This window comes from Lycorma delicatula, chromosome 2 (assembly GCF_047948215.1).
Source record: "Lycorma delicatula isolate Av1 chromosome 2, ASM4794821v1, whole genome shotgun sequence".
NCBI lineage: Eukaryota > Metazoa > Arthropoda > Insecta > Hemiptera > Fulgoridae > Lycorma > Lycorma delicatula.
In genome coordinates, this window is record NC_134456.1 from 42,526,725 (window position 1) to 42,541,342 (window position 14,618).

At 32.9% G+C, this 14,618-nt stretch overlaps 2 protein-coding genes across 3 annotated transcripts in view; one reads left to right on the top strand and one right to left on the bottom strand.

Annotated features, from left to right (window-relative positions):
• Positions 1-9,577, bottom strand: part of LOC142318752 (2',5'-phosphodiesterase 12) — a 55,647-nt gene extending 46,070 nt beyond the window's left edge. Inside the window, exon 1 of the mRNA XM_075355185.1 lies at positions 8,554-9,577. Coding sequence (XP_075211300.1) covers positions 8,554-9,371 — 818 coding nt within the window. The 5' untranslated portion in view covers positions 9,372-9,577. The remainder of the gene's footprint in view (positions 1-8,553) is intronic.
• Positions 9,578-10,031: 454 nt separating this feature from the next.
• The window catches only part of La (La autoantigen-like), a 47,068-nt gene continuing 42,481 nt past the window's right edge, over positions 10,032-14,618 (top strand). Inside the window, exon 1 of one of the 2 annotated variants that reach the window (XM_075355186.1) lies at positions 10,032-10,115. The gene's annotated coding sequence lies outside the window, so the exon portion shown is untranslated. Of the gene's footprint in view, positions 10,120-14,618 lie in introns of both variants that reach the window. The other variant, XM_075355187.1, reaches the window with a different exon arrangement.

A 14,618-nucleotide genomic window follows, 5' to 3' on the forward strand; every position in this document is an offset into this window, starting at 1 on the left:
TATTCCTTACCAGTATGTGGTCAAAAAGTATATTTGATCTGGGCTTGTATTTATTCAAATAGAATATTCTTTTTATCACATTTTGTAAGTGTAGATGCCATACTGTTTACAAAAATCATAACAATTATGTACAATGTGTAAAATTTGAATTTTGCAGTTAATATCTTAGTATAAGTGTTCAGTGTCTATAAAGAGATTTACAGAAGTTGATTTTGTTAAATGTTTGTCCACTGTAGTATGTAAAGTAGTCAATTTAAGTTAAATATATTCTTCTGGTTTATCATTCAATGATAGTTTTTTCTATGATTCTGTTATTTTCCTTAATGGTTTTGAAACCATTAAAGTTAACTTAATTTACTGATGAAAGTGTTGGAAATTCTGTGCAAGTCTTGGTTGATCGGCATTATGTAACTCATGTAAAATATATTTTTTATATTGTTATTTATACAACATGTTTCTAAGTAAATTAATGTGTACAAGATATTTAAAAATTATTTTTACTTTAAACTTGTTCTCTGACAAGGGTGTGCATATTAAGTAATACATGTATGAAAAAGCTGCATATTTGGCGTGTATGGATGATTTGGTGTTATGTGATGTCAAGGACTCAACAAAAGTTAATTTTGCGTTTATACACAGCAGCAAAACTCAGTTGGGGAATATTTATAGATGAATGCGAAAATACTTATGATGAACATTTGACACTGTTTTACATTTCAAATTAACTTAGCATTAAAACAGTAATAGCCCCTTTTTTCTGTACTTTTTCATTGTGCAGTACAAGAGAAGTTTTGAAAGATCTAAAGATATTTCAACTAGGAAGCTAAAAATGAGTGAATGGTTGAGTGAATTATGTGTTACTGTATTTAAAAAAGCTTCGTTGTATTATAACTTTTATTATGTATTAAACTGGTATGTTGCAGGGTGTTTTTTAATAATTCCACAATCTTATACTATATTTTTCAGAGAAAATAAAAAAACAAATCACACAGGGTCATAAAACAAAAGACACATATGCATTTAAAAGCTGATAAAGCGTATAAAACTTAAAATTCAGTAACTGCAATAAATTCTACATCTCAATTCCCTGAGGGAGAACAACCCCTCTCATGACATATCTGGTCACCATATCACCCCCTCTGTTCATAGCCATGAGTGGCTTAATCAGAGGACATCTTCTTGCTCTCAAACTGATCACATTCCACAGTCATCAATTGGCCTCGTGAGATGCCACCGATGCAAATGGCTCAAAAGACATTCATATCAGTAAATTCAAGTTTATCTTAGTCAAGTTTTGCCTTCTAAGAAGACTTCAGTCACCTAACTCTACCATGTAGCCCTCAGGAACTGCTAAACTAACAGCCTACTCGTGGAAAATCAAAGACCCCACGCACCTAATTCTATTAAATTCCATCACCAGTCAAGTTTTGCCTTCTAAGAAGACTTCAGTCACCTAACTCTACCATGTAGCCCTCAGGAACTGCTAAACTAACAGCCTACTCGTGGAAGATCAAAGACCCCACGCACCTAATTCTATTAAATTCCATCACCATCCAAACTATATGTACCCACTTTACAATACGATTATTTCAGTAATTTATGCCACAACACCATATTAATAACTTCGGTCAACCATATCATGACAGTATCAATAAATTTACTGATTGAGGTGCCAACAGCGAGAATAAATGTCCCAGAGGACCTCAGGTCTGGTCCATTCAGGAGTTGAGTATAACCTCTAGCTTCCCACTTAAGTTCCAACTTTGAGGATTGCTTGGATTTACAGCTAGGTTAATCACAACCAACATCTACTCATTTGCCCCTTAATCAGTGTACACTCCAACTCAACAAATCACCATAATAAAGTTTGAAAATCATACCCGGGAGAGTGAAAATCACACTCCCGAGCACGACCCGCACTGATACTTGAACTACTCTAACCAGGGCTCAGTGCCAAGAACACCTACTTCCGGCCAATCAAACTCATAGTAATAAGCCAGGCATCATTGGGATGCCACTGATGTAAATGCCTCGGTAGACATTTACATCAGTGATTTATAAACTCAGCTTTGCCTTTGCTGCAGGCCTCATCCAGACATCTTGAATGTCCTACATTGTTGCCCTCTCACCTAGCTAACCGAGTTCGCAGAAGCATGAACCCCGTGCCTAGTTTTACATTTTATACAGCCAATTTGTCTAAATGTCTCATAAATTCAAGAGAACTGAATAATTATTCAGTTTAACATTTTAACATTTAACATTTTTAACAGTTGACTGTTTAACATTTTTGGTGATATGTTATTACATATCACCAAAAATGTTGTTTGCAACAACAAAATTTATTTTTAGTTCCCTTAGTGAACGCAACTTCGGTTCATACTCCTGACTTGGTTTCATTATGGACTCTGGTTAGGTCTACCAGGGAGAGGCAGAGAGACCTCCTACTCCCACTCAGTTCCATCGTAGAGCCCGGCGTGACATTTACTTTCACTAACTACCATCATCAAGATACCACTACAACTCATTGCTGCAAGGTTACCCATACCCTCGACAGTGCAGTCATTGTTCTGCTGACAGCTAACATTTCAACAGTAATCACCATTACTTTATTGACTAACTGTGGCTTGATGCCAACGTGCCTACCTCCAGCAATCAACTGTCCAGGCGGTCCCTAGCCACCCAGGGTGCTACTCTAATTATACCCCTTCAGTAGTTCTGCTCAGGGTGAGGAAACAGAGGAAGCCAGCCATGATAATCCATTCTCTGCCAGTCTTCCAGTTGACTCACTGATCAAGAAAGGAATTTAATCTCTCGAGCTCCCTAATAACTCTGGTACGTTCAGCCTCATACTGGGGACAAACATAAAGGACATGGTCCACAGTGTCAACGACCCTACAGTCTGGACATAAGCCCAAATCAATCAAACCAAACCTAGCTGAACTATTACTAAAAGCGCCCATGTCCTGAAAGGAATTAAGTTGTGTAAATATTGCGGTGGTGGGGGGAGACCCACTTAATTGCTTGCAGCCTCATAACATTTGGAGATATACCATAAGTGTATTGGCCAGTGAAGAATCGTTCCATCTAACTTGCCAAGAGTCATAACCTTAGTCTTCAATTTCTTGCATATGCCCAGATATAACAAGGCCTCCCTTATTAGAATCATACTACGTTCTGTAGCTACAATGGTTTTGCCGGCGATCACAGAGACTGCCTCTCTCGAGACAGTTCTGTAGAACTGCAACCAACAACAGCTAACAATAGAAGATGCTGGGCTTGCAATAAAATGTCCCTATAACACTGGAATTGTAAACGATGAGCCCAGATGGGTGCAGCGTACAACATTATGGCCTCGCAGACACCTTTGTAAAGAATATGCATGGTACAGTAATTCAACCCCCAATCAGGATGGATGACTCTATGAAGAAGGCATTTATAGTCTTTCTTGCAACAAACTGAAGGTGCTCCCTGAATTGAAGCCTCTCATCAAGGATGACACCCAGATATTTCTGATCAGTGACATACTTAATTGGAAGGCCGTCCATCACAACCTGTGGGTGATAGGTCACGGCTAGACAACCTTTAAGAGACATTATAGTCTGCGCTGAAAATCATCTTATGCTGAAGACTCCATAACCCTCTATCCCAGCATGCGAGTTACCCTCAACCAGCAACAACCCATCGTCAGCATAAGCCACGATGCAGCAGCAACTGGGCATCCACAACTGTATTAGAGAGTTGAACTCAACGACCCAGACATGTGGACCTCAAACACTGCCTTGTGGACAACCTTTTGACAGAGTCTTTCCTACTTCTGAGCTGCTGTCATGAAGGACGACGGTTCTGTCACTGAAAGAGCTCGAGAGAGTCTTAATCTCATTTTGTGTGCAGCAACGCTGCTACAACTGAAACAAGGCAGAGGGCCTCCACAAGTTATTGAAGGCCCTGGATATGTCCAAAAAGACGCCAAGTATATACTTCCACTCGCTAGTCAAAGCCAAATCCATTACTCTAAGAATAGCATCCTTTGTGTCCTTGCCAGGGCGTAAACCATACTGGTTGTCCATCAGCATATAGTTAGAAGTCAACCTACTATTAATAAGGAGGTACAAGACCTTTTCAAAAACCTTACCTACTACAGGCATGAGCATCAGAGGCCGGTAAGAAGAACTTACAGTGGGGTCCTTGTCACCACCTTTGAAGAGCAGTTTCAACTCACCACATTTCCAACACACTGGGAAATATCCAGCAAAAAGCAACCTATTAAAAACCCCAGTTAGGGGACCAAGAATCACTGACAAGATGCCAACAAGACGTTCTACTGTGATACAATCATATCCGGGGGCTTTATTCCTAGCCAGGCAACAAATTACTAGGCATACTTCCGCCTCAGCAATTTCAGAAGACAAATTCTCAAAGTGAAAACCTACAACTTCCCTTTGAACATGTTCATGATAAGAGGTTTCACCAACCTCATTATTATCTGGAAGCAGATCGTTCATCAGAAGGGTGAGGACACGGTCTTTGACTATTACAACTCCATCCTGGGTCGAGAGAGCAAACAGAAGAATGTCTTTTTTCTTTTTATGACCAAGAACTATGTAAACGACACCCCATGGGTCCTTATTTCCCTGCTCTTGCACAAAAGAGCACCAGGAATCAAGCTTAGAAGACCTAACCTTGTGAAAATACACGATCCTTTTCCAACGATAGTCCGCAAGCAAGGCTGCACACAAATTTGAACTTCATAGGCATCCTGGACATTTAGTTTACTGAATCTAGCCATCGAGAGTTGAAATAAATCTTGAATGCTCTTTTGTAACAACCACAATCGTTGCTGTTCACGGAATGTCTACGACTCTTGCGCAACCTTTTACAGCTGAAGCAAGTCGTAGCATCTTTTTTCTGTGGACAGTCGTCGCGCCTGTGGCCCACAATAAGCGCAGACCAACGCATACTTACAGAATTTGGCCCTGTGGCATAAGCGACAACACTTAAAGCATCACTGCACGTCAAGGTACTCATTGACGTGACAGAATGTGAAATCCAGAAAGACTCTACCCTTGGACAAGAACTTCTGGAAGAGACCAGCACCTAACTCTAACACTCCAAGATACCATAGAGCATCATGCTTCACTGTTTTGAAGCCAAGCGTGCATTCCTTCTTGAACACAGCCTCGACCAAGTCCGTGTTCTGTTCCCTAATAAGGGTCAGAACTTCATCGGAGAGACTGCGATCAATGTTATAAATTAAGACATGGGGCCTACAACCACGCCTGGGGTCAACCTTGACCTCAAGCTTTTCACTGCAGGAGAGTCCTGAATTACTTGGACTGTCTCCTTATTGTCGGCTACCACAACTAGACCCTTGCTGGTCTCTTTAATGTCCCCTATCTTAAGGCCCTTTCAGCTGTAGCGAAGGGCAGCCTGAAAGTCCTTCTTGAGATCCGAACCTCCTTAGGTTTGGAGACCAGGGTTTCTTTTAGATGGGCCAGATGAGGAAGAATTGTCTTCCTCACGCCTGGGCCAAGACTGCCAGGTTGTTCCATAACTGAATGAGGTAGTCCAGGTTGCCCTGGGCTGCCTTGACCAGTGGGACAGATGTGCCAGGTCTGCCCTTCACCTTTTGAAATGCCTCCACTGTCGGAGTGGGTTTAACCCAGATGGATGACCCCGTATCCATGTCACAAACCTCTTCCTTTGACGAAGTTGAAGAAACAGGCTCTGGCTTCCTTTTCCGCCTGGATTTCCTAACTTCAGTGAATCCTGCCATGGCCTGAGATTCCCTATCCTAATTAGCCATCCTAACAAAATTCTCGCTGTCTTCCTCCCACTGAAATAATGGGCAAGCCCACTTGTGTGATGACTGCCTGCAGTGAGTATGAGCAGCTGGAGACCTTGAGTATTCTCCTGTCACTCTATGCACCTCTTTGCTGCTGCTGGATCAAGAGGGTGTAGTACCAGCCAATGAAACTGTCTGGGTAGACCCTGGTTACCTGAGTAACTAACACTAAATGAACCCGCAGTCACCAATCCAAGATGTGAGGAGAAGTAGGCTAGCTGCACTAAATCCTATATCCCAATCCTGTAGGGAAAGACACCTGCCTAGTGAAGTTCTGGTCACCACCCCCCTCCCATGTTCCTTGCCATGTTGAGCTTTAACGGGAACACTAAATCCTACATTATGAAGAGTATCAATTAATGAAAGATTCCTTTCAGATACTACATGCAACATGCATCATGACAAAAGGGATACTAAAAAATTCAGCCAATAAGTTTTTTAAGATGAATATGTTTTCTGGTGACTATAAATTCAGTTTCCATGCTGGATGAGGCTGCACACTCTTACTTTCTTGATTCCCAGGAAATTGCTACTGCTCCCTGGGTAAAAGAAAATCTCTTAGAACTTCCGTAGAATACATTATGTGATTCACCTGCTCTATCAGATTTGTATATCTAGTCAATCCTGAAAAATTCTTCATAGAAGACAAAAATTTTCAGATATCTAACTGTTTTCTATGCTGCAGTTCGTTTAACATTTGTGGCTAAATTGACGTAATTCATTCACTACATACCACATTGAACTAATTATGAGTTGTTTATTTTTATTTTTTTTTTTTAGTAATTTCTACCAAATGTATTGTTACCAAATTTATTAGTTCATGTATATTTTTTCCTCAATTAAGATAAATTTTCAGAATTCCTTTTGTAACAACAATGTTCTTACAAATTAGAATAATTTTAATTTGAGCAAGATCTGTTATCATTATCAGTCAAACTATTTAAACATTATCACTTCAATAAATTCATTATCAACATGAGATCTAATCTTATATAATTTATGTATCAGACATAAATTTGTTCATTAAGATTCCTTGGTTCCAAACTAATTCAGATTAATCTTGAATAGTTTTGTTACAAAGGGTACTTAATAACGATCTTCAAAGCGTTTTCTAATGTTTGCACACGTATTTGCAATTTTTAACCCACTTACAACTAAATACAAATGATCTTTCAATATTCATAATTGGGCAAATTCTAATCTACAATACTTTTACTGCCAGTAAGAAATTTTCTCAGTAGAAATTTCAATTACATTCTACACAGTACTGATAATTATTATCAAAAGACCTCTGTAAGAACTATTTTTATATAATTTGAAAGCAAGCCATTTGTCCTCTATAACAATTTAAAATAACTATTTATTCAAGATCATTTAATATTGGTGTAATTAAAAACGAAACCTCTTCAACACCCTAATAAAATGAAAAGCAATGAATTACAATATGGATTAACATAAAATTAAAGTAATTAGATCAGGATTGTAAAGTAATTTTTTTCCATCATTTTGGTAACTTTTTAACTAATTTATAATCCATGTAAAGAGGTGTTTTTATTACAAATATTATCTCTTTTTTAACAAACATTTAGTCCATAGTTTTATATCTCATTTAATTTGTTTTTTCCTCTATATAATATTATAACACTATTTACTATGACAGAGCATTGAATATGGCTATTTTATTAAAACTTATTTAATTTTGAAGAAAAACTATTTTTCTATTGCAATTAATTACTGCTTTTTTTAACAACAAATAATAATTATACCAGTAAAAAATAATAACTTATCATTATATTATTGTAATCCTAAACTCTTTGCATAATAAACTGATTTAAATAAAGAATTTCATTTAATAACACAACTTAAAATGGTTATAATATAGCATATATATATAATTTTAGTTTTATAATTAATATGTAATTTAAACATAGAAATTATCAATTTTTAGAACCAAAACATTTAACTATGTTTTTAACTATATTTTTTCTCACATTTTACAATTTTTAAAACAAAAAAAAAATATAATTTTAATATTTATAATAAAACAGTTATCACGAACTGTAAAAAAATGTTAATTTAGAAATGAAAAAAAATCTTTAAAAAATGTTTTCAGTAATATTTTCAAGCACAGAAATATCATTAAAACCAAATTTTAATCTAACTTGAAAAATTAAACATAATGAAATGAATAAGAATCATTTAAATATGACTGGCTTGGGTAAATAATATACTTAAATTATTCAAAAATTCATGTTTAAAAAAACAGCTGTTTTCAAATCCATGGTAGATCCAATGCATGGATCTACTTTTTATCATCTGCAATCTTATTTATCTAATTTTTTTCATTAAAATAAATGTGTATCATGTCTGAAGTGTTAATAATAAGATAAAAATAATTAATAAATATTCATTCAAATATGGTATCAAAACGATAGTTTCATCATTCACAAACAGATGCTTAATTTTATTTCACTTAATATAGTAAACATTTATCTGTAATATTTAATTATTTCTTAATAAACATCCATTGTGAAAAGCTGAACAATATATTCTGCTCATATGTCATTTAATGAGTTAATAATTAATTTTATGTTCATCATATGAAACTCAAAACTGCAAGCAGAAAGACAGCAGCATAATTATACTGATCATTAAACTGCCAATTTTCTACAAATAAAAAATATATATATCAATATAAAGAAATAACTTACTCATTTCCTTTAAGCCTCTTATTGGTAAATGCATGACGATTTTCAAATGGACAAAAGCCTGGTCCTGCTTCCACTGCATTTGTGGATGTTGCTAAGAATGCAGGGCCATACGATACACCATCACTGGGTGTACATTCAAGTTTAAGATGGCAACCTAAATCTTCAATAGTTGGAATATATGTAAAACCCGTCCCCAACTTTTGCCATGCACAACTCTTCAGTAATAACTGATGTTGATTACTAACTTTAGTTTTATACCAATCAAATAAAGAATCTGTTTTATTTCCAAATAAGATCTCAAATTTTGATGGGTAAACAGGAAAACCTACCATCATGCTTGTAGGCAATACAACTGAAATAACCCAAGGGCAATTGACTGATATTAGAAAATCTATATCATTCATTTTAAGTATTAATCCTGTATTACATCCACTAAATAACACATCTTTACAAATTTCTGAACCAGAAACAGGTGTGTTATTTTTAATTATCTGTGCAGAGACTTCAAATGTACTTGCTTCATTTCCCGATTGTTCTTTATTCTTTTTTTTCTTTTTAAGTAATACTTTCTCAAGGTTTGTTTTTACTCGATTCAGAAAATCTTCTACCTTTTCTGACAAACGTCTGTTAAAATTGAATTCTCTTTCTACATTGAGAGTTTCATCTTTATACAAAAATGTCACTTGAAACTGTTCAGATCCATTTAGTAAACGAAAGTAGGCAGTAGGTTTATCCATCAAAAGATTTCTTGGTTTAACTTTGTGAATAAAACGACTACAGGAAAAAATTAATTTTGTTGCATTTACGACACATAGCATCACAAGTATAGTTAAAAAATATGAGATTTTAATTAAAAACTCAAATTCGAAAGAAATAAAAATCTTAAAGTCTCTTAAAAGCGGTTTAGAAACAATTACTAGACAGCTATTAAAGTAACTTATTTTGAATAGTGCAATACATCAGTTAGATCTATCCCTTAACGTATTATTCACACTTTTGAGGTTAACCACCACCAATTAAATTTCAAAACCTCTTGGCTAAACAGCTGATACAATTCTGGCCAAAACAAAAATTTCTTCCCAGACATTAAAAAAAGCTGTTTTCTAAATACCTTTTGAAAAAACCTTATTATTAAGAAACTATGTATAAAAGAGCGAGATGTGGTAAATATAAAAGATTACATAAATGTATAGTAAAAAGAGTGGATGCTGCCACAAAAATATACATTACACCACAAAACTTAACCGATTGTTGATCTTTTATTTATGTATGGCTAATCTGAAACATTTAATACATAAACCATTATCATGTTCGATTTTTCTCTGGAATGATTTTTAACTAGTTGTAATCTGAAATTTTAATTTAATTACCCTTAATTTTAATTGTCATACAAGTTAAACCCTAATTGTTATATTTTACTACATTCATCTTCCTTTTTCTGTCCATGTATTTTTAGCGGTTTTCTTTAGTGCTTAAATACTCTTTGGCGCAGCAATAGTGCTGGCTGTCTGGGAGAACGTAGTACTTTGTTGGTTCAAACCTCGTGGTTGCATATTGGGATCGTAAGTTAGTAAAACTAATGTTTAACCACTAATATACTCTGTTTTAACCCATTATCTTACTCACTTTACTTTTATTAATTAATTAGTATGTAATTTATATGGTAACAGTTATATACGATTTGTTGGTGGTAGGTTATGGCATGCTGATCTGTGTTGATTTTACTTGGTATTGTTAGTGTAGCTTTTTAATACTATTTCATTGATCGTACTCAGAATTCTCCTTTTATGTATGTAATCTTTCTAATTAAATTATTCAAACGTCGAATTTTAATGCTAGATCTTGCCATAGTAAACGTTGCGTAAGTGTTTAATTTACCAATTTTTTCTTAATACCGTAAACCCATAATTTATTTTATAAGTAATATTATTAAATGAATGGTACCAATTTTATTAAAGGTTTTTCGTTATCAAATCGTCTGTTAAAACAAAGTTCCTGGGTTTGACTCAGCATGGGGCATTCATGTGTTTTCCATGCACTTTAATTTGTTCATTAAACAAAGAGAAAGGTAGTAAAAGTATTTGGTATAAACATATTTCTAATCATTATCAATATTTTCTGTATTACTAGTTTATATTTTTTAACAAACTTTTTCAGATTTTTATTATGTGAATTTCTCACCCTCAATTGTTTTCTTCATTTTCTCCCATATGGTTTAGTTAAAATTTTACCAGATTTTTAAAATATTTGTGTAATAAAAGTTTTAAAATTATAAAATCCCAGTCATTATTTATAACTATGCTGTAAAATTAACAGGTTGAAATGTTTTGTTTTAAAATTTTGTGAAATCTGGGTGTTATTGTTTTTTTGCAGTGTGTGTTTATGAAACAAGGTGTAATATCTTTATACTTATTTTAAAGCAGAATATGTACCACAGTACGGGATTAAATATTTAATCTCATTACAAATATGTTAATACAATCATATTGAAATTAAATTCTCGTAATGAAATGATGTTACAGGCTTATGAAATGAATTTAATACTTTAAAAACTTTTGCATTGTTAGAAACTGGATTAGAATCTCTATTATTTGTAATAGTTTTATTTAACTTTTATTTTTCATTTAGTGTTTTATTGAATTTAGCAGAGTCTGTACTGTCTGATACAGAGTTCCAAGTATTATTTTAGATCCAGTGTCACAAGCAGTCAGTGACATGTTGCTGTAATTATCAGAATTGCTTCCTTACTTACAGTATATTACTTAACAGAAACATTCATTTTTTGTGTTTATCCTTTTTTGACAAGTAACAGGAACTGACTACACATTTATGTTTTTATTGTATATAACAATGCAAATGATGGTTAAGGTAGCAGGTAGATAAGAATACAGACATTTCAAAAGTAAAAACCACCAGTAAAAAGTAAATACCTGTAGGTTCAGGTATATTAATTTCCTTTACATATCTGTATGCCACTCATCTGCATTTTATGTAATGCATAAGAACGTAGAAAATGAAATGAGTGACTTATTATAATATGGTTTGTTAATGTTTTTACTTATATTAGTCTCAGAATAATTAGATAAAAACAATAAAAAAATTAGATAAAAATATTTATTTTCAGTACTAAAGTGTCTTTTAAAGTCAGCAAGATTGAGTGTGTAGACTATTTAGCCATGCCTCAATACTCTTATTTTGCTATTTTATGCTTCCCCAAATCCTTTCAGTTGTTTGGACATGCACTCTACTGTCCAGGCCATCCAGATTATACTAATGACTATCATTGAAGTGCTGGCTTCACCTAGTTCTTGTTTGGTATGTACAGTATAAATCTGTATAGATGGTTGATCCTCTTGTAAATGATAAAGCTCAATTGTGCTTATCTTTCTTTCCAGTTTTTTACCCTGTAATATTTTATTCTTCCAGTAATATACTTGAAATATCACGCATCTATGGTCGTAACTGATGATCGTTTAAATATTTTAGCCATTTTAAATTTGTGCAGTTGACAATCAACAATTCTTATGAGCACATGAAATGTGCACTGTCATAATAAGAGAAATCTCAGAAATCCAAAACCAATTTCCAACACTTATATCAACCTTTGTATTACAATTTATTGTTGCTGCACCAAAGCATTATTTCATACTCTTTGCAAATGATTTTTCTTAGTAATATGTTGCAGAAAATCAGTTAATGTAATTTTTATTACATATGAGTGAATACCACATTTTAGTAAAACCATCATATAAACAAACTAACTAGTTGCAAGTTTTAACTAAAATTTAATGACCAAGTTGATGCTTTTGTTATAGTTCAGATATTGGTTTCAGTCAACAATATTGCCATTGAAGATTTTTTTACTGCTTTAGATAACTCATTTAGGAACTCACTAATTAATTTCAGAATATTATACAATATTCTGAAATTAATCAATATCAGGTTTAATAAATACAAATGAATTTAAGTAATATATAATTGGTATTCAAAATAACAAATACCAAATCATTAACAGCTCTCCACTAAGAAATCTGCAAGGTAAAATTGGCTCACAATAATTATAGTAATTGGAGAATGGTGACTTATATGGATATTATCTAAATGTAACATTGGTGTGACACGAGAAAATGAAGCAGGAAAGCAAAGATCAACAATATAAATTCAGTTAACATTTAGTAGGTACATCAATAAATGAGGATACAAGATAATTTTAATTATTTTTTTATAATTATCGTGTTTCTTTAGTTTTTTAATTTTTGTCTTAATAACATAAATAAACTTCTAATACATATTTCTTCTAATAATAATCCTATCCACAGCCATATATTCATTAACGTGTGATGAATATTTCTAACATATCATGGAAATACAAACATACAGTATATTGTTTTAATATTTGTGCAGTGTAATATTGCAAAAATTATGCTCTCTTTATATAACAATCAAATTGTTCACAATAATACAGACTTTTTTCATCTTGTTTTAAAAGATGTCCTATGAATAGCACTGTTTATTCTCTTCTTAACATGGCATCAATTTTATTGCATCATTTAAATAGTGTGTACACTTTCATTTTCCATGTATCTTAATAAAAAGAAAAAGATGTAAGTGTTAAATGAAAACTGAAGTGTGGGAGGGAATATATTAAATTAAAAAATATTTTTGCAGAAAAAACTTTACAGTACAACCAGTTATTTATCTGAAGTTGTTACACCTACTACAGTTAGTATTACTGAGCTTGATAAAATATATATGTTTAAAAATAAAGAAAGAATATAATAACTATTATAACTATTTAAAATAGTTATTTTTTTATGGTTTTTAAACAACTACGAATAAGCATAATAAAGGATGATAGTAATCATTCTGCATTATTAACCTATTGGTTATCTTGCATGGTCATGTTACTGACTGGTTCAGGCATGAGAATTCTGCTGTAATGTTATTTAAAAGAGGTCACAAGGATATGATACCATCATAATTTGATTTGCATTACCTCAAATCTTTTTTTTTATAAAAAAAAAATTGTAAAAATTCTAGTAGTAATAATATGAATTTATATCTTTTTAAATTTGCAATATAAAAAAATTAAAATAAAGTAAAACTGTAATAAAAAGCAAACTTTTTTAAATAAACAAAGTTTTAGCAGAATTCATATTAGTCTTGGCAAAGGCTATCCGCCTAGCTGGTAATTTTTCAATGAATTATTAGACCCCTTGCTGTCAAATGTCTACCCATGAATCATGCATTGATAAAATAAATTAAACAATAATTGTATATTATAACATAATTAATTTTTGCAATAAAAATTTAAATCAATTTAAACTTTCAAAAAATATAAAATAAAAATTTGTTGCATTTACATACAAATAGGTTGTACCATAAAAAATAAGTATAACATGGAAGGAAGAAAAAAATTCTTTTATATCCCTTCATAATCTTTCCTTTATTTATTTATTTTTTTGATAATATATGTAACAAGATGTAGACACTTGTGCAGACACGTACATGTATTCATACACTACTACCTGTATTACATGACAGTCCATACATAACCCTCAATAAATAATATACAAAAGTTTTTCACAGACTTAATTTCTAGAATCATATTTTCCTTGTACTTTAATGCAGCATGAATATATCCTGTTAAACATCCCCACCCTTTTCTATTGAGGAATTCTATCACCAAATTGCTTTCCCAAATATTCTCTGTTAAACCACATCCTTCATATTTCAATTACATCTTACTGAAAAATGAATAATATCCTTTCTTTTCCCAGTATTGCATACAAAACAGATACATTTCCCTCTTCCCTATCTAGCCTAAAATTAAGTGGCAATAAGATGCCCTAACTTGAAAAACTATATTTAATGAAATTTCTTTTGTTCTTGTCATTTATATTGCTTTCATTTCTTATCAGTATACAACATAGAATATACTGTATGAAATTGTGCCCTGTTGGCTGTATTCCTCCATTTCATGCACATCCCATTTCTTATCAACTTTATTTTACTGTTTAATTCATCACCCTTCTTTTTCCACAACTACCTTTGCTTTATAGAAT